The sequence below is a fragment of the Oryctolagus cuniculus genome, chromosome 4, assembly GCF_051225735.1.
Source record: "Oryctolagus cuniculus isolate XC-2025 breed Fujian yellow rabbit chromosome 4, ASM5122573v1, whole genome shotgun sequence".
NCBI lineage: Eukaryota > Metazoa > Chordata > Mammalia > Lagomorpha > Leporidae > Oryctolagus > Oryctolagus cuniculus.
In genome coordinates, this window is record NC_142870.1 from 112,941,257 (window position 1) to 112,965,806 (window position 24,550).

At 38.9% G+C, this 24,550-nt stretch overlaps 1 protein-coding gene across 4 annotated transcripts in view; it reads left to right on the forward strand.

The window, feature by feature from the left end:
• The window catches only part of WDR49 (WD repeat domain 49), a 161,087-nt gene extending 145,085 nt beyond the window's left edge, over positions 1 to 16,002 (forward strand). For all 4 annotated transcript variants that reach the window (XM_051818753.3, XM_089331008.1, XM_089331007.1 and 1 more), the window contains one exon: positions 15,276 to 16,002. In XM_051818753.3, coding sequence (XP_051674713.3) covers positions 15,276 to 15,394 — 119 coding nt within the window. In that variant the 3' untranslated portion in view covers positions 15,395 to 16,002. The remainder of the gene's footprint in view (positions 1 to 15,275) is intronic.
• Positions 16,003 to 24,550: the final 8,548 nt, after the last annotated feature.

Consider the following 24,550-nt stretch of genomic DNA (forward strand, 5'->3'; position numbering starts at 1 on the left):
ATCTTTTTGAGTTTGTTATGTTTTGCTTTTCTTTTCTTTTTTTGACAGGCAGAGTTAGACAGTGGGAGAGAGAGAGACAGAGAGAAAGGACTTCCTTCCGTTGGTTCACCCCCCAAATGGCTGCTGTGGCCGGCGCTGTGCTGATCTGAAGCCAGGAGCCAGGTGCTTCCTCCTGGTCTCCCATGGGGTGCAGGGCCCAAGGACTTGGGCCATCCTCCACTGCCTTCCTCGGCCACAACAGAGAGCTGGACTGGAAGAGGAGCAACCGGGACAGAATCCGGCGCCCCAACCGGGACTAGAACCCGGGGTGTTGGTGCCGCAGTGGAGGATTAGGCTAGTGAGCCGTGGCACAGACCTTTTGCTTTGCTTTTGTAGCCTGTGCTTTTGGGTTCTTAGCCAAGAAATCATCACCTACACCAGTGTTTTAAAGTTTTTCCATTGTTTTCCTCTAACAGTTTCATAGCTTCAGGTCTTACATTTAGGTCTTTGATCCATCTTGAGTTGACTTCTGTAAATGGTGGGAAGTAAGAATCTAATTTCATTCTTTTATATATATATAGTGCCGGTTTCACCAGCACCATTCATTTAAAAGGCTACAGTTTCTTCAATGTATGTTCTGGGAATTTTTGTCAAAAATCAGTTAGCTGTAAGTACATGGATTAATTTCAGGGCTCACTATTCTGTTCCATTGATCCATGTGTCAGTTTTTGTCAGTACTATGCTGTTTTAATTACTATTGTTTTGTAGTATGTTTTGAAAACAAATATTGTGATACCTCCAGCTTGATTTCTACCACCACCCCACCCAGGATTGCTTTGGCTGTTCTGGGTCTGTGCTTTTGTATGAAATTTAGAATTGTGTTTACTAGTTTTGTAAAGAACGTCATTAATATTTGATGGGAATTGCAATGAATCTGCAGATTGCTTTAGGTAGTATGGATGCTTTCACAATATTAATTATTCCATTCCATGGTCAAGGAATATCTTTTGATTTTTGTGCGTGTGTCCTTGGTGACTTTTTTTAAATCAGTGTTTTGTAATTTTTTGTAGAGATGTACCACTTCTTTAGTTAATTTTATTCCTAAATATTTGATTTTTGGATCTATTGTGAATGGGATATCTTTATTTCTCTTTCACTGAAATCATGATATGTCACTCCCCCTCTTCGTGGAGGAACGACACAGGACCCTGCGCTGTTCTTTTGTCTGCTCGGCCCTCCCCGGGTTTGCTGCTGGTTCTTCCCGGGTTGGCTACGGTCCCTTCCACCTCCGTGGAAGGGCGGTTCCCCCTGGCCACATTCCCCACTTCCGCGGGGGAGTGGCACACCGCTGGCCGGCTCTCTTGGGGGCTGCACAGGTGTTCCTTCAGATAGATGTTCCCCCTAGATGTTCCTGGTGCATGCCGTCTCTCTCCTCCTTTATAGTCCTCCTCCGCCAATCCTAACTTGGCTGCCCACATGCCAAGTACGCTGCTCTCCTCCAATCAGGAGCAGGATCAGCTCCTGGAGGTCATCACTCAAGTTGGCAAGAGGCAGCTGCGTAGAAGCTGTTTTCTCCTCTCCCAGCGCCATATTGTGGGAGAGCAGATGCATAGAATAAGTCTTAATTCCAGTAACTCAGTCCAGTCCGGGTTGCTCCCCACAATGATATACAAAAATGATATTATTTTTTGTATGTTGATTTTGTAACCTTTAACTTTACTGAGTTGCTTTTTCTGTTCTAACAGCTTTTTGGCAGAGTATTTATGTTTTACCATATGCAGACCATGTTATCAGCACACATGGATATTTTGACGTCTGCCTTTCTAATTCTGATGCCTTTGATTCATTCTTGTTTTTCTAAGTCCTCAAGATGCATAATTAAATCACTTTTCTGTTTTTTTTAATGTAACTACTTAATGTTTTAAACTTAATGTTTTAAACTCTTAATACTGCTTTTGCTTATCTCGTAGATTTTGATATGTTGTGTTTCCATGCTCATCTATTTCAATAATTTTTTTATTTCCTTTAAAATTTCCTCAATAAGCTTTGGTCATGCAGAAGCATGTTAATCTAACTGATTTTCCTTAATATGTGGGTTGACGCTTTTCGCTTACTGTCTTTAGGGTTCTCTCCTTGTCCTTAACTTTTGACAATTTGACTGCAGTTTGCCTTGGAGAAGATCCTTTCTGGTTGAGTGTGCTGGAGTTGCTTGGAGCTCCACGTATCTGGATGTTCATGTCTATCTCAATACTTGGGAAGTTTTCAACCATTATTTTATTTAGTAGGTTTCCAACGCCCTTTTACTTCTCTTCTCCTTCAGGAATCCCTATACTTTGAATACTTGATTGCCTAATGATAACCCATATTTCATGTAAACTTTCTTCATTTTTTGCTTCTATTTTTGTCTGGGTTATTTCAAAAATCTTATCTTCCAGATTAGAAATTCTTTCCTCCACTTAGTCTATTCTGCTGTTGAAGCTCTTTGTGACATGTTTATGTCATTTATTGAAATTTCCATCTCAAAAATTTCTGTTTGGTTCATTTTAATTGTCTCTACCTCCCTAGTGAATTTTTCACTCACGTCACATATTGTTTTCCTCATTTCTTTCAGCTGTCTATCTGTTCTTTTGCATCAGATTCAGTTTCCTTAAAGTCATTATTTTGAATTTTATTTCTGTAATTTCATGAATTTCCTTCATATCAGAATTTATTTTTTGGAGAACTAGTGTATTCTTTTGGAGTTGTCATGCTACCTTGCTTCTTCATGTTTCTTGTTTCTCTATACTGACATCTGAGTGTCTTGTGCAATAGTAACTTTTTTTATCTAAAGAATCTCTTTTATTTTAAATGTTCATTGTTTTGGTGGAATGCAGGCTATCACTTGACTTTTTTCTTAGTCTTTGATTCTCTGTGAACCCAGAAGTGTAACCTTTGAGTGATTTCTTTTGCTTTAATCAATATCAGCTGTGTCTATAAGTGACCTAGCAGTCTGTGGTCTGCAGCAGTTTGTAGGTATAGAAGCATGACTTTGAGGTGAATGTGGACTTCCTAGGCTATGTATCTTCAGTCCTCAGAGAGTTGGGCATCATTACATTAAGGACTCTGATAGTCAGGGCCTTGTTCTTGGTGCTGTGAGACACAAAGCAGGCTTGTCCCATGGGCAAGCCTGAGTGATCCTGGGGCTCGTGGCACCAATAGCTGATGCTCTAGAACTGTGTGATGTGGATGGGATCTTTTCCATATTTTGCTAAGAGAGTGCAACTGTTACTTATAACATCAAAAGTCATAGTCACAGACCTGTGGGATGTGAACTAAACCCTACTCCAGTGGCCTACAGTGTCACTACAAGTTATATAGGAGATTTTGCATTGGCAGGTATGGATCTGGAGAGGTGGCGTGCAGGTAGTTTCTTCCATATTGGGTAGATTCCACATTGGGTAGATTCAGGGAAGAGGGGAAGGAAATTAGTACTGATTGTTACAGTCCTGTTGTTGCAGGATACAGTGGGGTTGTTACCTGAATCTTCCAGGGTAGGAGCCGAGTATTGGCCACGGTGGTAGCCTCTGGCCTGCAGTAGAAGGATGCAGTAAGAACACTTTAGGTACTGCAAGTGAGTGCAAGTTACTCCAGAGATTGTTATATCAGCATCAATAGTCTCAGCTGAAAAGGCACATATGGAAGTGCCCCAGTTTTCATGCAACATGCAAGGGCAATGTGGGGCTTGTGCCTAGGGTTGCCTAGGTTGCCGAGCTAGGACATGCAGAGGGTTTCCTCAGGTCAGGTCCAGATATTGTATGGCTGCTGTTGGTGTTAACCCCAAGAAACTGAGGCTAAGACCCCTGGCTCATGCATAGTGAGACAAAAGAGTTCCAAGGCTTATGCCCTGAACTGCAACACTTGTAGGATGCAGGGGGTCTGCTCTCTGCCCTGTAAATTGCCCTGTCTCTGGCTTTGATCACTTCTGGTAACAGCAGGACTGCTAGTTGTCCCTGAGTCAGAACAGAGTTCCACAGTGAATTACCACAGAAAATTGAGTCTGGTGCTTTGCGAGGGGGGAGGCAATGTGGTCTCCCCCTCTGGAGAAAAGTTGTCATTCAGACTCCGGGGTCAGTAGAATTATCCCTCAGTTCAAGCTGCCGGGGGTGGGATGCTGTCACAACTTTTCCCCATGTTATCTTGGGAAGGTGGCGATTCCCTGCTGGCTGCAGGCCTTAGACTGCCTAGGTGCACAGTGTCTGGTGGCATAGGCAGCCATGGCGATGTCTCCTCTTTCTTCACTGTCTCATGGAGTCTCTTCTATTTTCAATTTCTCCACTGAAAACATCTTTCAATCAGTCCCCTGGAATGTAGAACTTCTTTTTTTTTTTAATTTATCCATTTAAAAAGCAGACCTAGAGAGAAAGAGAGAGAGAGAGAGAGAATCATTCATCTGCTCCCCAAATGGCCACAATGGCCAGGGTTGGGCCAAGCTGAAGCTTCTGTCAGTTCTCTCATATGGGTGCAGGGGTCCAGGCACTTGCACTATCTTCCACTGATTTCTACTTTCCCAGGTACATTAGTAGGGAGCTGGATCAGAAGTGGGGCATCCAGGAGTTGAACTGGCACCCATGTGGAATGCCTGCATTGCAGGTGGCAGCTTAACCTACTATGCCAGCCCCTTCCCTGCCTTTCTCTTATCTTTCTGCAGCTGAGGTTAGTGAGGATTCTCACTATTCAGGCACTTTGGAATCCCACCGCCAGCTAATTTTGAGTTTGATTTCTTCTTGCTTTTCTAGGCCTTTGAGATGCATCCTTAGATCATTTAAGATTTCTCTAGTTTGTTAATACAAGCACTTACTGCTATAGACTCTCCTCTTAATATTGCTTTTGTGTATCACACAGATTTTGATTTGTTACATTTTAATTTGTTTCAAGAGAAATTTTTTCATTTTAAATTTTTTTCCCTGATCCATTGATCATTCAAGTGTCATGTTTAATTTCCATGTATTTGTCAGTTTTCTAGTGTTCATGCTTTTTTTCTTGCTTTATTCCTTTGAGGTCTGAGGAGATACAAGGTATGATTTAAGTCTTTTTAAATTCACTGAGACTTGGTTTGTGGCCCAATATATGTTCTATACTAGAAAATGTTCCGTGGACTGATGTGAAGAGTGTGTATTCTGTAGCTGTTGGATGAAATGCTTAGTAAATGTCTGCTAGGTACATTTGTCAGTAGTATGATTCAACTCTGATGTATCTTTGATCATTTTCTGTGGGATGATCTGTCTATTGATGACACTGGGATGTTAAATTCCTCCACCATTGGAGGAGTCTATCTCTCCCTTTAGGTCTAATGGTATTCACTTTATATATCTTTCTTGTCTTGTTTTGGATATATATACACATACACACACACACACACACACTTACAAGGAACTTCCATATATGCCTTGTAAGCTGAGGCTATTGATGTTAGTATAGTATCTTTGGAATAACTTGCACTCACTTGCAGTACCTAAAGTGTTCTAACTGCACCGCTCTACTGCAGACAGGCGGCTACCACCATAGCCAATACTTAGCTCCTACCCTCGGAGATTTAGGTAACAACCCACTGTATCCTGCAACAACAGGACTATAACAAGCAGTACTAAATCATATATATATATATATGAATGATTTATTTTACTTATTTGAAAGGTAGAGTTACAGAAAGGGGAGAGAGAGAGAGAGAGAGAGAGAGAAAGAGAGATAGAGAATCATCAATCTGCTGGTCCACTCTCCAAATGGCTACTGGGCTGGGCCAAAATAAGCTAAGAGCCAGGAACTTCATCAGGGTCTCCCACATGGGCACAGGGGCTCCAGCACAGGAGCTGGATTGGAAGTGGAGCAGTTGGGACTTGAAGTGGTTCCTGTATGGCTTGCTGGCTTTACAGGTAGTGGTTTAACCTGCCATGCCACAATGCCAGCCCTGGTGCAACTACGTGATTATTGTATTTTTGGCTGAATCAATCCTCTTGTCAATATATAATTCCATTATTTGTCTCTTTTTACATTTTTTGATTTAAAGTGTTATATTACTTTATTAAAATTTTATTTATACAAATTTATAAAAATCTATTTATTTATTTATTTGAAAGGCAGAGTGACAGAGACAGAGGAGGAACCATAGAAAAAAGATCTTCCATCTTCTGAGTCACTCCTCAAGTGGCTGCAATAGCTGGGACTGAAACCGGATGCAGGGACTCCATCTAGGTCTTTCACATGGTCAAGTACTTGCACCATCTTCTTCTGCTTTCCCAGGCATGTTAGCAGGGAGCTGTATAGGAGAGTGGAGTGGCTGGGACTTGAACCAGGGCTCATGGTAGCACTTAACATACAGTGTAACACCAGCACCTAAAGTGTTTTGTCTGATATTTGTATAGGTCCTTAAACTCATTTTTGGCTTTCATGAATTCTATAAATATGTTTGTTGAATCCCTTTCCATTAGCCAGACACAATGCCAGGGACTGAGGTGTAAGGGCAGACAAGGTTTGCCTGCTGCTAAACTCACTTTCTAAGGGGAGGAATAGGTAATGAATCAGGAAATAAATAAAATAGGAAAGTTTAGATAATGATTTTGGTAAGAGTACGAATAAACTAAAGCAAGATCATGTAGTAGGGAATGATTTGAGAGGTTATCCATGAAGGTCTCTCTGACTTTTAAACTGAATGCTGAAAGATAAAGTCCCACAAAGATTTGGGGGCACAATATTCCATGCACAGTGAACAGAAGTGTAAAGGCATGGATGTGGGACAAGGACAGAAAAAAGATCACTGTTGTTAGGTTGGAATGAGGAGACTGGTACAAGGTGAAATTTCTGAATATCAGAGGCTACAATATGTGGAAACAAATTGCCTGGGAAGGGAATTTTGTTTATGGTACAAAGGAATGTCTTTAAAAAGTGATGCTGTTATGCCCAGTTCAGTCGTCCCCAAAGACCACCAAGGAGTCGATACCGCTGTAAAGCACACGAGAGTTTTATTGCAGGTCCGGGCCTGGTCTCTCAATCAACACCAATGCAGCGGGTCTGAATTGAGAGCCCTGACCCTTCAGTTAACAGGGTTTTTAAGGGTTTTCAGAGACATTCTATACATCATGGTACCATTTAGCAAATCATCCCATCCCGTGGGAAATTCAAAGGACATCTCTTAGAATTGATTAGTGCATCCAGTGGCGGGAATGGACCTACTAAAGGTGGTTGGATGGCTTTGGGGTTGATGCCTTTTGGATTGATTGGCTGAAGCATAGGATCTGAGCTGCTGGGGTGTATGTGCCGAACTGCAGGGTCTCGGGTAGCTATCAATCACCTCATCTGCCCTGAGAAGACACCAGAAACTCTAGGTATTTCTCTGTTATCTGCTAATTGGCTGTTGCTAGGAGAGTTTATTGCAAGGGGAGTTCATTTATTTACTTTCAGGAGCTTCCGGCTTAGGGTTCAGGGCCTGGTCAGGCCCAAGTTACAAGATGGGGGCCTAATTTAAAATAGTTACACCTTGATCCAGGCTCAGGTCTCACAATGCAACTCTATGAATCTCTATACAGTGGCTCCTTTTTTTAAAAAAATATTTATTTATTTGAGAGGTAGAGTTACAGACAGTGAGAGGGAGAGACAGAGAAAGGTCTTCCTTCTGTTGGTTCACTCCCCAGATAACTGCAACAGCAGGAGCTGTGCAGATCTCAAGCCAGGAGCCAGGTGCTTCTTCCTGGTCTCCCATGTGGGTGCAGGGTCCCAAGCACTTGGGCCATCTTCTACTGTTTTCCCAGGCTGTAGGCAGAGAGCTGGATTGGAAGAGGAGCAGCCAGGATTAGAACCAGCACCCATATGGGATGCGGGTGCCTTAGGTGGAGGTTTAACCTAATGCGCCAGAGTGCGGGCTCCTATACAATGGCTCTTGCTAAGCCTTTCAAACACCCTGAAGTTCGGGATTCTAAGTAAGTTGTGTGCCCTGGAAGGCAAGAATTTGGAGGCTTGAAGTTCCTATGCAACTGCCTTGAGGGAACTTAAGGGTGCTTGAAGATAAGCTTTTTGTTTGTTTTAAATTATGTATTGGAGAGAGAAAGAGAGAGAGAGAGAAAAGAGAGAGAAAGAGAAAGAGAGAGAGAGAGAGATCCCATCAGCTTGTTCACTCCCCAGATGGGTGTAGGGGATAGAAAAAGCTTGGGGCTGAGACCTAAATGCAAGTCTCTTATACAAATGTCAGGGACCCAATCACTCCTGCCTCCCAGGGTCTACAAGAGCAGAAAGCTGGAGTCAGAAGCCAGAGCAGGATACTGGAAAATAGGTACTCCTGGAATATGGGATGTGGGCCATTTAATCACTGGGCCAAACCTCTGCCTTTGGCTGTGTATTTAAGTAATCACAGATTTTCTTTACAAAGGCAAGCTAATGGGGTCCAGCCACAGACTGTCAGTGCTTGAAAGAGTCAGTCTGTTTGTCCTATGAGAACATACCACCCTTGAACTCATTCTGCGGTAAACAACATACTAAATGGCAAGAGTATCAATCAGGATTGAACCAGGGAAGCAGAACCTGTAACGCCTATATGTGATTTACTATTAAAAATGAGTTTATGAGATTGTAGGCCCTGGCTGAGCAAGTCCAAAGTGTGCACGGCTAAATCAGAAAGGAAATATCTGGACAGTCTAGGCACAGGCAGAGTTATTGTCCTGTGGTGGAATTTCTTTCCTGGCTCTGGGAAGCTTCAGCTCTGCTTTTAAAGCTCCCCAAATGATCAAGTCTGGCTCGTTCAGGTTATCTAGCATAATCTCTTTTACCTAAAGTCCATTGATTATGGACTTTCATTACATCTGCAAAATTCCTTCTAAACCACACCTAGATAGGATTACTTGAATAACTGGAGACACTAGCCTAGCAAATTAACACCAAGAAAGAAGTCATCATAGCGAAGTTGAAGATATTCCTTTATGATCTTAAACAAATTAGATAAATTGTTAATCATTTCCTACATGCATTATATTCCGTGCAGAACCACTCACGTGGTAATGTAAGAACATTATGCCATTAACCCAGCAGATGTTGCTACTATGAATAGTAAGAGGAATTGATTACCATTATAGATTTAGCAGGGGCTATGTTAACGACATCTTTTTTTTTAATTTTATTTATTTGAGAAGCCGAGATGGAGAGACAGCTCCCATCTGCTAGTTCACTCCTCAATACTCGCCATGGCCAGACCTTGGCCAGGCTAAAACCAGGAGCCAGAAGTTCAATTCAGGTCTCCCATATGGGTGGCAGGGATCCAGTTACTCCATTAGTGCTGCCACTGAGAGCCTGCTTTGAAGGAAGCTGGAGTCAGGAGCTGCAAGGAAGTATTAAACCTAACTACTCTGATGTGGGATCTGAGTGTCTTTTTTTTTTTTTTTTGAGAGGCAGAGTGGACAGTGAGATAGAGAGACAGAGAGAAAGGTTTTCCTTTTCCCGTTGGTTCACCCTCCAATGGCCGCCGCGGCCGGCACGCTGCGGCCGGCGCACCGCGCTGATCCGAAGGCAGGAGCCAGGTGCTTCTCCTGGTCTCCCATGGGGTGCAGGGCCCAAGCACTTGGGCCATCCTCCACTGCCTTCCCGGGCCACAGCAGAGAGCTGGCCTGGAAGAGGGGCAACTGGGACAGAATCCGGTGCCCCGACCGGGACTAGAACCTGGTGTGCCGACGCCGCAAGGCGGAGGATTAGCCTAGTGAGCCATGGTGCCGGCCTCTGAGTGTCTTTAACTGATGTCTTTACCAATAGGCTAGTGACCCAAGCCATGGTGAAATAAAGGGCGTTTGCTTGTGAAGCCAAAGAAAGTTTACAGGCACAGTCTGCAAAGACCACTGGAGTATTAGGAGGTGCTGGGAGTTTGAGTGTATTTTAAGAGAGGAAGTCAGCCTGCCAGCAGCCATCACCCCTCCCATAGGCACTGCAGCTATATTTCCTTACAGAGATCTATCTCAGAAGAAAAGGATTCAGTTCCACAAGGTTCCGGTGATTAGTTGATGTTTAATTTCTCATTTGTTGTAAATAGCCATTTTTATGAGTAATTTTGCATTTGTATTGTTCTTTTTCTTAAAGAGAGCACCCTAAGTTGTAAGTTTCAGGCCCAGGAAACAGGTATCCACCCCTGCATGTGAACATTTATTATCTGTGTTCTCACTAAAAGAAAAATGAGTCAACTAAGCCAGCTTGCCCCTTGCATCATCACGTGAGTCTGTCACTTGGTTATCAGCTTACTTGTCCTGAAACCCTCTCAGTTGTGATGAGGATGCCTCATCCAGCTGAGACAGAAATCTCAGTAACAGCTAGTCTCTTCCGAGGTGGTATTCTGGCTTCTACAGTGGAGCTCAGGAGATTGTCCAGGTGTTCAGAATTCTTTGCGCAGTCACATGGAACAGGATCAACTGCTAATGTACAGAAATCCACACTGCCTCCTGGAATGAAGTAAATGTCTCTCTGCTTACAACTAGCTCAAGTTTATTCCTTTTGTTTTATTGGTATGCAATGACATAGTCACAGAGTTCAAATATTGGAACATATAAAAATTATTTAGTGAGAAGTTGCCCTCTGTCCTGTAATGATGATCTATCCACTTCCCACCCTCATCTGTTGCTGTCATCCTTTATTACAAGGTTCTGTGTATCCTTTTAGGGTTTCTGTATGTATTTATGATTTTACAATTTGACTCCTCCTTCCATTCGGATTTCTTTAGTCTGATATGCTTTTCACATCCTTCTGTAAATTATTTCCCAATGACTTTATTTTATTTGAGATATGTATTGGGTTTTCGTTTGAGCCAATAAACACATCCCATTTTTTAAAAAAGTGCATCTTTAAACCTTTTTAAATTATTGATTTCCATTTTATTTGGAAGGCAGAGAATATGAGAGAGAGAGAGAGAAAGAGAGAGAGAGAGAGAGAGATTGAGGCAGGAATCTTCCATTTGCTGGATCACTCCACAAATGCCCATGACAGCTAGAGCTGGGCCATGCTGAAACCCAGAATTAGGAACTCAGTACCTGTTTCCCAGGTGGAGGCAGGGACCTAAGTTCTTGGGCCATATTGCTGCTAACTCACAAAGTGTGCATAACCTGGAAGTTGGGTCAGAAGCCGAAGAGCCAGGACTGGAACCAGCACTGCTATGGGATGCAGGCATCCCAAACAGTAACTTAAAGTGTGCACCAAATGCCTGACCCCAAACATCCCTTTTTTAGCATTGGGAAATTGAATATATTCATATGTTTGACATTTGTTTTTGCATTTCTAAGACTCTTTTATGTTACTTATTGTTTATATTTTTTCAGTTTTCACTGCATCTTAAGTTTTTTTTTTTAATTTGGAGGGAAGAATATGCATGTTTATTCTAGTTATTAACTTTATAATTATAGGTTCATATACTTTCCCTAGTTCTTTCTCTAAGTTAGGGATCATTACAGGCCCAGCAATGTGGTGCAGCAGGTTAAGTCACCATTTTATGCACCTTGGATGGAAGCAGACAATATTCAAGTACTTGATCCCCTGCACTTGGGAGACATGGATGTAATTCCTAACTCCTGGCTTCTTCCTGTACTAGCCCTGGCTGTGCTGACCATTTGTGTAGTGAATCAGCAGATGAGATATGTCTCTCTCCCTTTCTATTTGTAACTCTACTTTCAGATATAAAGTAAATCTTAAAAAAGAGACAAGGACTATTAGATCATGCTGAGTGATGATAGAATGAGCATATTTCCTTATTTTGCTTTCTGTCTTCTACAGATAATTTTATTCAACAATAGAATCTTCCTTTCTGCCTACTTTTATTTTGTTGAGTTTGCTATTACTTGACTTGTCGGCTGTAAGTGATAGTCTTTGTCCCTGATTTATCATGAATGTGGCTTCTTTCTCCCTTACCTTAACAGTTTTTGTTAATTGTTTCATTTCTAAATCGTTGGACATGTGATGTTCACTTTTAGTAATTTCCCCAAAAAGAATTCTTGGGAACAATACTCCCTTAATTCCCTGCATGTTGAAACTATTTATAGTTTGGAAATTTGAGAGACAGTTTGGAGTTTTATGTGTTTATATATACGTATCTGTATATATGAGTATATATATGTGTGTGTGTGTTTGTGTGTGTGTATATATATACATAATTCTTAGCTCACACATTCTTTCCATGATTATCTTATAGGTTTTGTGCTACTGGATTTTGGTATTGATCATTCCTATGAAACCTTCTACTGCAAGATAGATATTTTTCTCCTTTTAAGTGACTTGTTCATTTTGTCTGGCTGCCAAAGGATTCTCTATCTTTCAAGACTAATCACTTCACCAGAATGTGACTTGGTTTCGAGTATGAATGAATTATTTCTGGCACACAATGTGTCCTTTGAGTATAAAAATCAAGCTGTATTTTATTTGAGAAAAATTATATGAAATGATGTTTTAAATTGTTATAATTTGGTTGTTTTCTTTCTTTCTTTCAACCTCCCTTCTTTCCTTTCCTCTCTCATCCCCCGTGCCCTTTCTTTCTCCCAAAGTTTTTTCTTTGAAAGGCAGAGAGAGAGAGAGAGAGAGAGAGAGAGAGAGAAATGATAGATAATATCTTTGATCCATTAATCTTCTCCCCAGCTGGCTGCAATTGCCAGGGCTGGGCCAGGTAGAAGCCAGGAACCTGGACCTTGATTTCGGTCCTCTTCCGCTGCCTTCCCAGTCACATTAATAAGCACGCAAACTGGCATTTTGAAATGGATTTCTGGAAACATAAGCAATGGCTTAACCCTCTGTGTCATAACAATGGCCCCTAGTTTTCTTTCTTAAGGATTCCTCCAATTATGTTTGTGGATCCACTTTTTGCCTGTCTCAAATATCTATCACTTTTCTCTGTAACTCATTCTGCTTTTAGCGTTCTGTTTTATTTGTATTTCTCATTTCTATACTTGATATTTCTCACAAGATAGTCTCCCTCTTGACATTTTTCCTGTTTTGCCAGCTCACATACTATCACTGCCCCTGTGTGATCTCTTTTCTGAGTTCTCTCACTTCTGCAATCTTCCTTTGTAGAAGTGATTGCTTGTTTAAAGTTTTAAGTTGAATTTGTGTCAGGATGCTGGTAACAGTATTTACCCGTACAAAAACTACATTTTTCTGCTGGTTGCCCGTGCATTAATTATTATTACTGCTCTTTTGCCATTTGATTTGCTTTAGGTTTTACCTTATAATACCGTTGTGTCCACACTATGCTAGTTTTTACAGTTCTTTTATTTAATTAATTAACTTTAATGTATTGTATTTTCTAACACTTGAAATATGCAGAAGGTCCTAGAGTGAGAGTTTGGGATGTGGGATCTAGGTGCCTCCAAGCCATGGGGAAAGACTAATTTTAGCAAAAAAAAAAAAAAAAAAAAAGACTTCTATGTTAAACTTTAGATAGCCTCATCTGTTTCTCCAAACCAAACAAGGAGAAGCCTCTAAGCTTCTAGGTCCAGGTGTGTTGCGCTCCCTTGACATGTGTGGATACTGAGGGATGTTATATGATCCTGCAAGGTAAGCCGCTCTCCATCAGTGAGCAACTTTCGCCAACTTTTTGGAGATCTCCTGCTGGCACTCTCACAGTCTGCATACTGGAAACTTTGTCTCAGTTGCTTGGTGCCCCCGTCTTCATCCCCTGTCTTCATATTCTTTGGGCTGCAGATTACATGCTTTTTTGAAAAAAGTAACATTTGTTTGTAAAGTTATTTCCCCTCATTTCCAGGTTGTTCTTGCACCATTTCAAGAAAGAGAAGGTGAAAAATACTGATTTATACAATAATGTTTGTATTGGAAGTGGAGAGCTTTCTAAAAATTGCTTTTTAGGGGCCAGCGCTGTGGCGCAGTGGGTTAAAGTCCTGGCCTGAGGCGCCGGCATCCCATATGGGCGCCGGTTCTAGTCCCGGCTGCTCCTCTTCTGTTCCAGCTCTCTGCTATGGCCTCGGAAAGCAGAAGATGGCCCAAGTCCTAGGGTCCCTGCACCCACGTGGAAGAGCCGGAGGAGACTCCTGGCTCCTGGATTCCGGTTGGCTCAGCTCCGGCCATTGCAGCCATGTGGGGAGTGAACCATCAGACGGAAGACCTCTTTCTCTCTCTGTGCCTCTCCTCTCTCTGTGTAACTCTGACTTTCAAATAAAATAAATCTTTAAAAAATGCTTTTTAACCCAAAATAGATAAACTAGAAAGTTGTTCACTGTTTCTTTTTATTTTCTCAAATTCATTGGCTGTGCATTTAAAGTGTTCCTCATGGCAGCTCCAACTTCATTCCATTTTATTCTTCCTCATAACATTTACATTTTTGTTAAATGGTACTGAATTGTGCAGAGTTACCTCAAAAGCAGCTTTTTTCTCAATGCTTTTATTCTCTTGTTCTCTCTAACTGATGTTTCCTTGTCTCCGTACCTTTCTTTCCATCCTTCTGTGTTTGTCATTATCTTTAAAATATCATCTAGACTTCAAGATCTACCTCAAATAGTACTTAGTTTGAAAAGCCTTTCTCCTTCCCTCTATTATTGCCATAATCTCTTCATATGTTTATGCATACTTTTTGTAGCCTGTATTCTCTTAGAACTGCATTCTATTGTGCATGATGGTTTCACTATTTGTATACTGCTTCTACTTTCTACCACTTGGAAGAAAGCCTGTAACTTAGTCATATTTGTGCTCCAATTATGTCTGAGCACAGAACATTGTGCAATATATACATTCAATAAGTATTCATTGAAAGGATGAAATTACACAAAATCCCCAAATTATTTTTTTGAAAGCATGGCACAATTTCCTCCGAGTTCTGACTGCTGCACAATATAAGTACTCATGGGGGTAATTTGGCTCTGTTTGTTTCTAAAGCCACAGATTCCAGGAGATCAAAGTATTTTATAAGGATGTGACTGCAGATGTACGTGTTTAGTCATGCAGATAGTCAAACTGTGTTTTGATTATTTTAATTGTCTTATTTCAATACAGAATAATTTGTTCTTGGGTTTTTATGTGTCCTTGATAGCTGTTAAGTAGATTAGAAAACAAAAATGGAAAATGCAATCTTCTTTCAACTTCTGTCCTTCAATGGTGGATCTCTGTCATGATATAAATGCATTGATAGAACAAACTCAGTTAAAATTTAGCTTTTAAATAAAAGCAAATTAAAAGAAATAGCAGAAACTTAGAACATTTCCACTTTTTTTTGAGAACATAAAACTTAAGGATTTTCTCCACACTATTTCATTTCTCTGGGTCTCTGACCAGATATAATTTACTTGTCATTTTCTTCATTTTTGTAGCTTTGAAAGCTGTATTTGATGAGAAAAACCTGTTCCCCAAAGGCATCCTGGATCGTGAAAGAAGAGCCAAGCAATTATGTCAGGAAACAAGTTGTGAAATGAAGATAAAAAAGAAATAAGAGGCAATTTTAATTGAAAAAATTCATTGTTATATAATGTACATTTATAAATACAGGAAAAATCTAGAATTTTGTCCTTTTTATTTGTATTTGAGCTTCTCAAGTTTCAAATTCAGATGATGCTTTGGTCCTGCCTTTATCTATCTCTTCCACTTTCCCTGTATTATTAATGAAAGAAAAATTGGACGAAAGAAGACAGAAAAGCAAGAAGCATTTTCTAGTATCAGGTGTTTTTATGAAATAATTATAATTCCACAACAAATTATTCAAGTCAGTTGTCTTTCTGATTGTTTCCGTAGAAAAATATTTTTGGTCATTTTTCATTGTAAAACTTGCATTGAAATATATTAAAAGAGTACTGTGAGTGTCTACACATTGGAATATCTATTTTTGCTTCTTTACACTTGATAGTTATTTTAAAAAATGATTCTGAAAATAATATTTAGACCTTGTCAATAGCAGCTTCTCCTGTTACTTCTTGTTGACTCATATCCATTTTTTCTAGGTACAAGGGAACTTCAACAAGTGCATGGACAATGCATGTTATGAAAAACTGGGTATAGACTGCAATAAAGACTTTGCATCACAATAAACTTACCTTTTAATCCAAATTTCAATGAGTTTTTAAAATCTCATTCATATTCATTGGGAAATTACTACTTATGTTCCACTTCTAGACTTTGTTATTCCATACTTTAATATTGAGTGGTACAATACAAGCAAAGAGATAATAACTTTGAAGGAAACTCAGCACTCATTTGTAGAAGGTCAAATAGGAAATGCTTGGTTGTGAAACTTATTGCCTCCTTTTGGACCTATTTTTCTTTAAACGTATCACCCTACTCCAGGCAACTAATACTTTATTCTGCTTTTTTTGTGTGTCCTGTAGAATGAAGCAAAATTGATTTATACAATTTTTTGCTATATATTTATATTTCAAAGAGTCCTTTCAAAAAATTTGTGTTTATTTTATTATTTGAGAGGCAGAGAGACAAAGAGAGAGTGTGAGAAACAGAAGGAGAGAGTGAGCAAGAGGGCAAGCTCATCCTTTGGTTCACTCCCCAAATTCCCATAATGGTTGGGACTGGTTTGGGAGCTGGAAATTCAATATAAGCTTCCCACATCAGTGGCAGGAACCCATTGACTTGGGTTGTAACAGCTGGCTCCTAGAGTCAGAATTAGCAGGAAGCTGGAATCAGGAGCTTGCGCTGAGGACCAATCCCAGGTATTCTGATTTGGGTTGCAGGCTTCCTAACTGGCACTTAACGGCTAAGTTATACACACTCCTCCCAGATATTTGTATTTTAAGAAGAATTTCTGTAATTTTGTAACACATGCTATTACAATTATGTAATTGACATTGTGAAAAATGTGCAATATGAAAAGACAGTGTATGGATTTAAAAAATTTTAAAATCAATATTAATTTATCTTTTAATTTATCATGGGGCATGGGGCATAAACAGCAACTGCAAAAGTTTATCATGTTTAAATTTCACTCTCTCTATATATATTTGCTTATTTTAAGGTTGGATACATTAAGGGAGTGTCCAATTATAAATGGCGAAGTTGAGATCGGAGCCCAGTTATATTTTATTGTGAAGACCATGTATTTGACCTTCATCATTCTGTTCACTTCTTTTTTTTAAAAGATTTTTATTTATTTATTTGAAAGGCAGAGTTACAGAGAGGCAGAGACAGAGGGAGGGAGGGAGAGAGAGAGAGAGAAAGAGAGAGAGAGAGAGAGAGAGAGAGAGCGCACGCTTCCATTCTCTTTTTTACTCCCCAGATGACCACAATGTCCAGAGCTCAGCCAATCTGAAGCCAGGAGCCAGGAGCCTCCTCCCAGTCTCTAATGTGGGTGCAGGGGCCCAAGGACTTGGACCATCTTCTACTGCTTTCCTAGCCCATAGCAGAGAGCTGGATTAGAAGTGGAGCAGCTGAGACTCAAACCAGTGCCCATTTGGGAATGCCTGCACCGCAGGCAGTGGCTTTACTCACTACGCCACAGTGCTGGCTCTGCCCCTAAAGTAAATTATTTTTTAAAATTGTGAAACATTGCCTTGGGAGAAAGAATTCCTTCAAATGTTCAAATAGAAACCGAGTAACTCTCCCACAGGGATATTTTAGGAAGTATTGCACTGGATGGGGTGTTTGAATGGATAATCCATCATTTCAAACTCAGAGCATATGATTTATGAATAATAGGTTGGTGATATTGCAATGGAGTGGAATTAAAGCCATATTTCTAGAAATTTAAAGGATAATTAAGATGTTAAGTAAACGTGAACTGAGTACTAAGTACCAAATACTTTGCAAAGGCTCTTTCCTCATCCATGCATCTTCTCAGTATCCAGTTACTGAAGGCATACGCAAGGAATTGTTTTAGACACCAGGTATTCACATATAAATGGGATGTACTTATCTTGCCAGAAGCTTTCTAGCATGAAACCACATAAATTTTAGTGGCCTATTAAGCAAAGATTGAATGAGCCAACTACATTTTTGGGGGGTATAATTTGGAAATTTTTTAACTGGATATATTTTGCTTTTTACCCTGGAGATGACTTTATTTGAAGTGATTAGTCTGAAATAGTCTGCCTCATATAGACAGAACTTTTTTCTACAACCTACTAAATGTACAAGGCACTATGCCTGTGTAACTCTAATTTCATCTTTAATTAACTTCAGGGCCTCTCCTGTGAAAGAAATTAAGAGGTGCTGTCTCACAAGTATATTTAACTAGAATAGAGCTTTTAAAAGCATGAGAGTCTCTTTTAATGTTCCTAATAATTTGAAATGAAAATCACAAAAAAAGGAGAAAAAGGGATATTAGTAATCATGTCTTACTCTTCTTCTGTGCTTCATGGCATCTAATTGTGCTAAGTAGGTAGCAGGATCTAGACCATCAACCGTTAACAGAACTAAAGACATTACAAACTGTTTCTCAAATTCAAATTTTGATTCAATTATTTATAATCCATTTTTCTACAGTGAAATGATCTTGACACATTAAAATAGGATGTGTCATAAATTTCAGTACTTGTTTGTGGTATGTAGATCTACACTAAATATAATTTAACCATTTCTCTTTTCAGAATATTTTCCTTTTATCACTCAAAATATTCATATATAGAGCAAACTGACAGTGAAAAATAATCTGAAATTAATCTATGCTCAAATAAAGGAACTAAATATTAAGTTTTTAATTAATGAATGCATTGCTTTTATGATTTTTGGAATTTTGGAATTAATTAATTAATTTTTGGAATTAATTTGGAATTAAGTACATTCTCACTTAAATAACAGCAAACTTCTAAGAAAAGTGATGAAATTATAACTGCATCCTCATGCTATTATTAGTTTTGTATATAAATTCCTGGGTGTATTCTTTAAAGTGAGGATAGCGATGTTGCTTATATTTATACCAATATATTGACTAACATTAATGAAGGATTTTTTTTCTGATTCTCCACGGGCAAAATAGAATTGAAGAAGAAACATATTTCTGAAAATGTTTAAAAGGTTTGCAGTAATATTTTATGGATAGTTGTATCTCTATTGTCTGTTACAAGAGCTTAAACCAGGCAGGAGAAATCCATGGCTATTGCTCTTTACTCTCCAAGATGCAGGAAAATGAACATTGTGCTTGATCTGCTCTAATATAAGGTCCTTAAAGAACAACTTCATTAAACGATCTTAATAAGACAGAGTGGCTGTCTCTGCTATTGGAAGGAAAGTAATGACTTGTTCCTGGATAAATCAAATTATGGTCTGAGTAATGTACAGACATAATAATTTGGTAGCCAAGATACTGGTGATGAATGTTTGCTGGTTCACTATATGAGTAGAAAAGTATTACTGAAAGTTCTGGACACTCAGATTTATTATTAACTTATCACAAAGTAGATAAAATAGGATGATAGTATTCTTGGGATGTATTGACAATGGATTTTAGCAAGTTATCTCTAAAAGTGTTAACTTAGAATAGAATTTAATTATGTTAGAAGATGTAATATTAAAATAAAATCCAAGATTTAGAAAACATTTGAGGATGCTTGCATGATCAATTAAGAATTTTAGTTAATTAGGAGATTAATGTCTATAATGATCTCCAGTCTTTCCAGTCCTGTTGTTCAGTTATAGGCCTCTTGGGACATGAAAGTATATTTTAAAAAGTTTCAAAAAATGAATTCCTTTTATGAAGAGGCAACTGACAGAATGGGAGAAAATATTTCCAAACTGTGCAACTGACAAAGGATCAATATCCAGAATCTATAGAAAGCTCAAGAGACTCAACAACAACAAAACAAATAATCCAGGTAAGAAATGAGTAAAGGACTTGACTAGGCATTTTTCAAAAGAGGAAATTCAAATGGCCAACAGACATAAAAAATGCTCAGGATCACTAGCTATCAGGGAAATGCAACCCAGAACCACAAGGAATTTTCACCTCACCCCTGTTAGAATGGCTGTCATGCAGAAAACAAAAAAAAAAAAACAATAAATACTGGTGAGGATGGGAGGAAAAACGTTCCCTAATCAAGTACTGATGGGAATGTAAACTGGTGTAGACATTGTGGAAGACAGAATGGAAATTCTTCAGAAATCTGAAAACAGATCTACCATGTGACACAGCCACCTCACTCTTAGGAAGTTACCCAAACAGAATGAAATTGGCATATGAAAGAGTTATTTGTACCCCATGTTTATTGCACCTTAATTCACAATAGCTAAGATGTGGAATCAAACCAGATACCCATCAACAAATGACAAGATAACAAAATGGGGTATGATACATTGTAGCCAAATTTTCAACTGTAAAACATAAAGAAAAGATTGTAAGTATGCATTTTGAGAAATGCCAGGTTACTTTCAAAGGATCTCCATTTAGACTCACAGCTGTCTATTCAACAGAAGCCTTATAGGCTAGGGAAAAACAGTGAGATATAGTCCAAGTCATAAGAGATAAAAACTGTCAACTCAGAATACTGTACCTTGCAAAGCTCTCATTTATGAAAGAAGGTGAACTAAAGACCTTTTATAACACACAAAAGTTGAAAGAATTTGTCACTACCTGTCCAGCCTTACAAAAGAGGCTTAAGTATGCACAACATACATAAACACAGAAGATAGACATCATTATGAAAGAATGTTAAGGCAGAAAATTCTCTAGAAAAGTACAAAAGAAATCCAAAATAAACCAAAGGAATATTTATGGAAAAATCACAGGGCCAAGTTGTTACTTATCAACAGTCACCTTGAGAGTAAATGGCTTTAACTTTCCAGCTAAAAGGTACAGACTGACCAAGTGGATGAAAAAACAATACCCATCTATTTGATACCTGTCAGAAACACATCTCACCAATAAAGATACACACAGACTGAAAGTGAAAGGATGGAAAAAGATATTAATCCTAATGGAAAGCAAAAAAAGACAGGTAAAGCCATCCTAATATCAGACAAATAGACTTTAACACAAAACCTGCTAAAATAGACAAAGAAGGACACTATGTAATGATTAAGGGATCAATTCAACAGTAAGATGTGAAAATAATAAAGGTATATGCACCCGATTACAGGGCACTTGGCCATTTAAAATAAATATTAATGGAGTTAAAGGGAAACACATACTCCAAAACAATAGTACTGGAGGACTTCAACACCCTACTTTCATCAATGGACAGATCAACTAGACAGAAAATCAACAAAGAAACAACAGAGCTAAGCAACACAATGGACCAAGTGGACCTAGCTAGTATAAACAGAACTTTTCACCAGTTTCAGAATACACATTCTTCTCTAGGATAGACCATATGTTAGGCCATAAAAGAAGTCTCAGCAAATTCAAAAAATTGAAATCATAGCATATATCTTCTCTGACCACAATGGAATGAAAATGGAAATCAACAACTCAAGAATCTCTAGACTATGTGCAAACACATGGTGACTGAACAACAATGAACAACAACCTGAATGAACAGTGGGTCATAGAAGAAATCAAAAGATAAATAAAAAATTTCTGGAAATGAATTAATATGATAATGCATCCTATCAAAATGTATGAGATAGAACAAATCAGTGTTAATAGGGATGTTTATAGCAATGGGTGCCTAAATGAAAAAATTGGAAAGGTACCAACCAAATAAGCTATCAGTGCATCTCAAGGATGTAAAAAACCAACAAACCAAACCCCAATCAGTAGGAAAGAAATAATTAAAATTAGAGAAGAAATAAACAAAACTAAAATAACAACAACAACAACAAAAAACAGTGAAATGGTGAACTAGTTTATTGAATAAATAAAAAAAATTTGATACACCATTGGCACAAAAAAACATAAAAAAGAGGGGGAAGACCCAAATCAATGAAATCAGAGATAAAGAAGGATATATAACAACAGATAACACAGAATGAAAAAAAAGAATCATCAGGAATTACTATGAAGAGCTGAATACCAAAAGCTGAGAAACCTAGGAGAAATGTGTTAGGTAGGAAGTGAGATATAAACTTATGTGTGTGTGACAAAGGCCTAAATTTAGAATTGACATCTAGGTCCAGCATATGCATCTCAAAGTCATCCCAATAACCTTCCAGGGACAACCCAGTATTTGCATCCTGGCCTGCCCCTTCTACCTGCCAGGTGGGGGTCCCCACCCCTTCTGCCTGATAATCTTCCAGGTGCAGCCCAGTATCTGCATTTCAAATATTCTGCTCTGCTCGGGATCCTGATCCTCCAGGGGGTCCTGCCCATCCTTCCTCTAGGGGCAGCGCCAGCCACGCTTCCTCCTGTCTGATTACTTCAGGTGGAAAACTCAGATAGGAATTGTTCTATTTACATCCAAGAAGTCCTTTGTTCCAAGAGGAGTAGAGGTGGGGAGGCAAGAACCATCCCCTTAAAAATCCCTGGCCTCAACCAAACTGTGTGCTCAGCCCTCTGCCTCTCTGCTGAGTCATCCACCTGGCCTGCCCAGGTGTACTCTCTCCACTCAGCCATGTAACATCGCTCTCCCCGAGTCTGAGCGACTGGGCATTCTCTCTCAGGTTCTGTCTGGAGAGGTACCCATCCGTTCTTACAGATGTCCTTTCCCTAATAAACCGTGATATTTTAATTTCCACTACTCTCTGTCTCACACCTGAATTCTTTCTTGTGCGAAGACAAGAACCCTGCCATTCACCGGTAACAAATGCACAGAATACTTGACACATACGATTTACCAAAATTGAGTCATGAAGACTTTGAAAACCTAAACAGACCAATAACCAAGATGTAAATTGAATCAGTGATAAAGATCCTCCCAAAAAACAAAAGTCCAGGACCAGATGGCTTCACTGCTGAATTCTATCAGATATTTAAAGAAGAACTAATTCCAATTCTTCTCAAGCTATTCAAAACAACTGAAAGGGAGGGAATCCTCTCAAACTCCTTCTTTGAAACCTGAATTACCTTAATGCCTAAGCCAGAAAATGTACAACAGAGAAAGAGAACTATAGGCCTATATCCCTGATGAGCATAGATGCAAAAATCCTCAACAAAATATTAGCTAATTAAATCCAGCAACACATTAGAAAGATCATTCACCCAGACCAAGTGGAATTTATTCCAGATATGCAGGGACGGTTCAACATTTGCAAATTAATAAGTATGATAAATCACATTAAGCAACTGAAGAACAAAAACCATATGATTATCTCAATAGATGCAGAGAAAGCATTTGGTAAAATACAACACCCTTTCATGATGAAAACCTTAAACAAATTGGGAATAGAAGAAACATTCCTCAACACAATCAAAGCAATTTATGAGAAACCTATGGCCAGAATCATATTGAATGGGAAAAAGTTGGAAACATTTCATCTAAGATCCAGAACTGGCAAGGGTGTCCCCTCTTAGCATTGCTATTTAATATAGTCCTGGAAGTTTTAGCCAAAGCCATTAGACAAGGGAAATAAATCAAAGGGATACAAATTGGAAAGGAGGAAGTCAAATTACCCATAGGGGATCCAAAAGACTCCACTGAGAGACTACTGGAACTCAAAAGTGTTTGGTAAAGTGTCAATATATACAAACACACAAAAATCAATTGTCTTTGTATACACAGACAGTGCCATGGGTGAGAAAGAACTTTTAAGATCAATCCCATTCGAAATAGCTCCAAAAAGTTTTAAATATCTTGAAATAAATTTAACCAAGAATGTAAAAGTTCTCTATAATGAAAATTACAAAACATTAAAGAAAGAAATAGAAAAAGACATTAAAAATGAAAAAATCTTCCATATTTACGGGCTGGAAGAACCAACATCATCAAATCAACATCATCAAAATGTCCATATTACTGAAAGCAATTTATAGATTCAAGGTTATCCCAGTTAAAATACCAACAGCATGCTTCTCAGATCTAGAGAAAATGATGCTAAAATTCATATGGAAACATAAGAGATCCAGAATAGCTGAAGCAATCATATACAACAAAAACAAACCCGAGGGCATCACAACACCTGATTTTAAGACATTCTACAGGGCAGTAAAAATCAAAACAGCCTGCAAAGGACACAAAAACAGATGTGTAGACCATTGGAACAAAGGAAACTTGATAAATCAGGTCATGCATCTACAACCAAGTTATTTTTCACAGAGGAGCCTAAATCAATCCCTGTAGCAAGGGCAGTCTCTTCAACAAATGGGAAAACTAGATCTCCACATGCAGAAGAGTTAAACTAGACCACTACCTTAGACCTCAGAGAAAAATCCACTAAAAATGTATCAAAGACCTAATACCTAATACCATCGAAGTATTAGAGAACATTGGGGAAATTCTGCAAGATATTTGCATAGACAAAGACTTCTTGGAAAAAACCCCAGAAGCATTGGCAATCAAAGCCAAAATTGACAAATGAGATCACATCAAATTGAGAAGCTTCTACACTGCCAAAGAAGCACTCAGTAAAGTGAAGAGGCAACCCACAAAATGGGAGCAAATGTTTGCAAACTATGCAACTGATAAAGGATTAATAACCATAATCTATAAAGAACACAAGAAATTCAACAACACAAAACAATCCAGGTAAGAAATAGTCAAAGGACTTGAACAGGCCTTTTTTTAAGAGAGAAAATTCAAATGGACAACAGAGACTTGAAAAAATGCTCAGGATCACC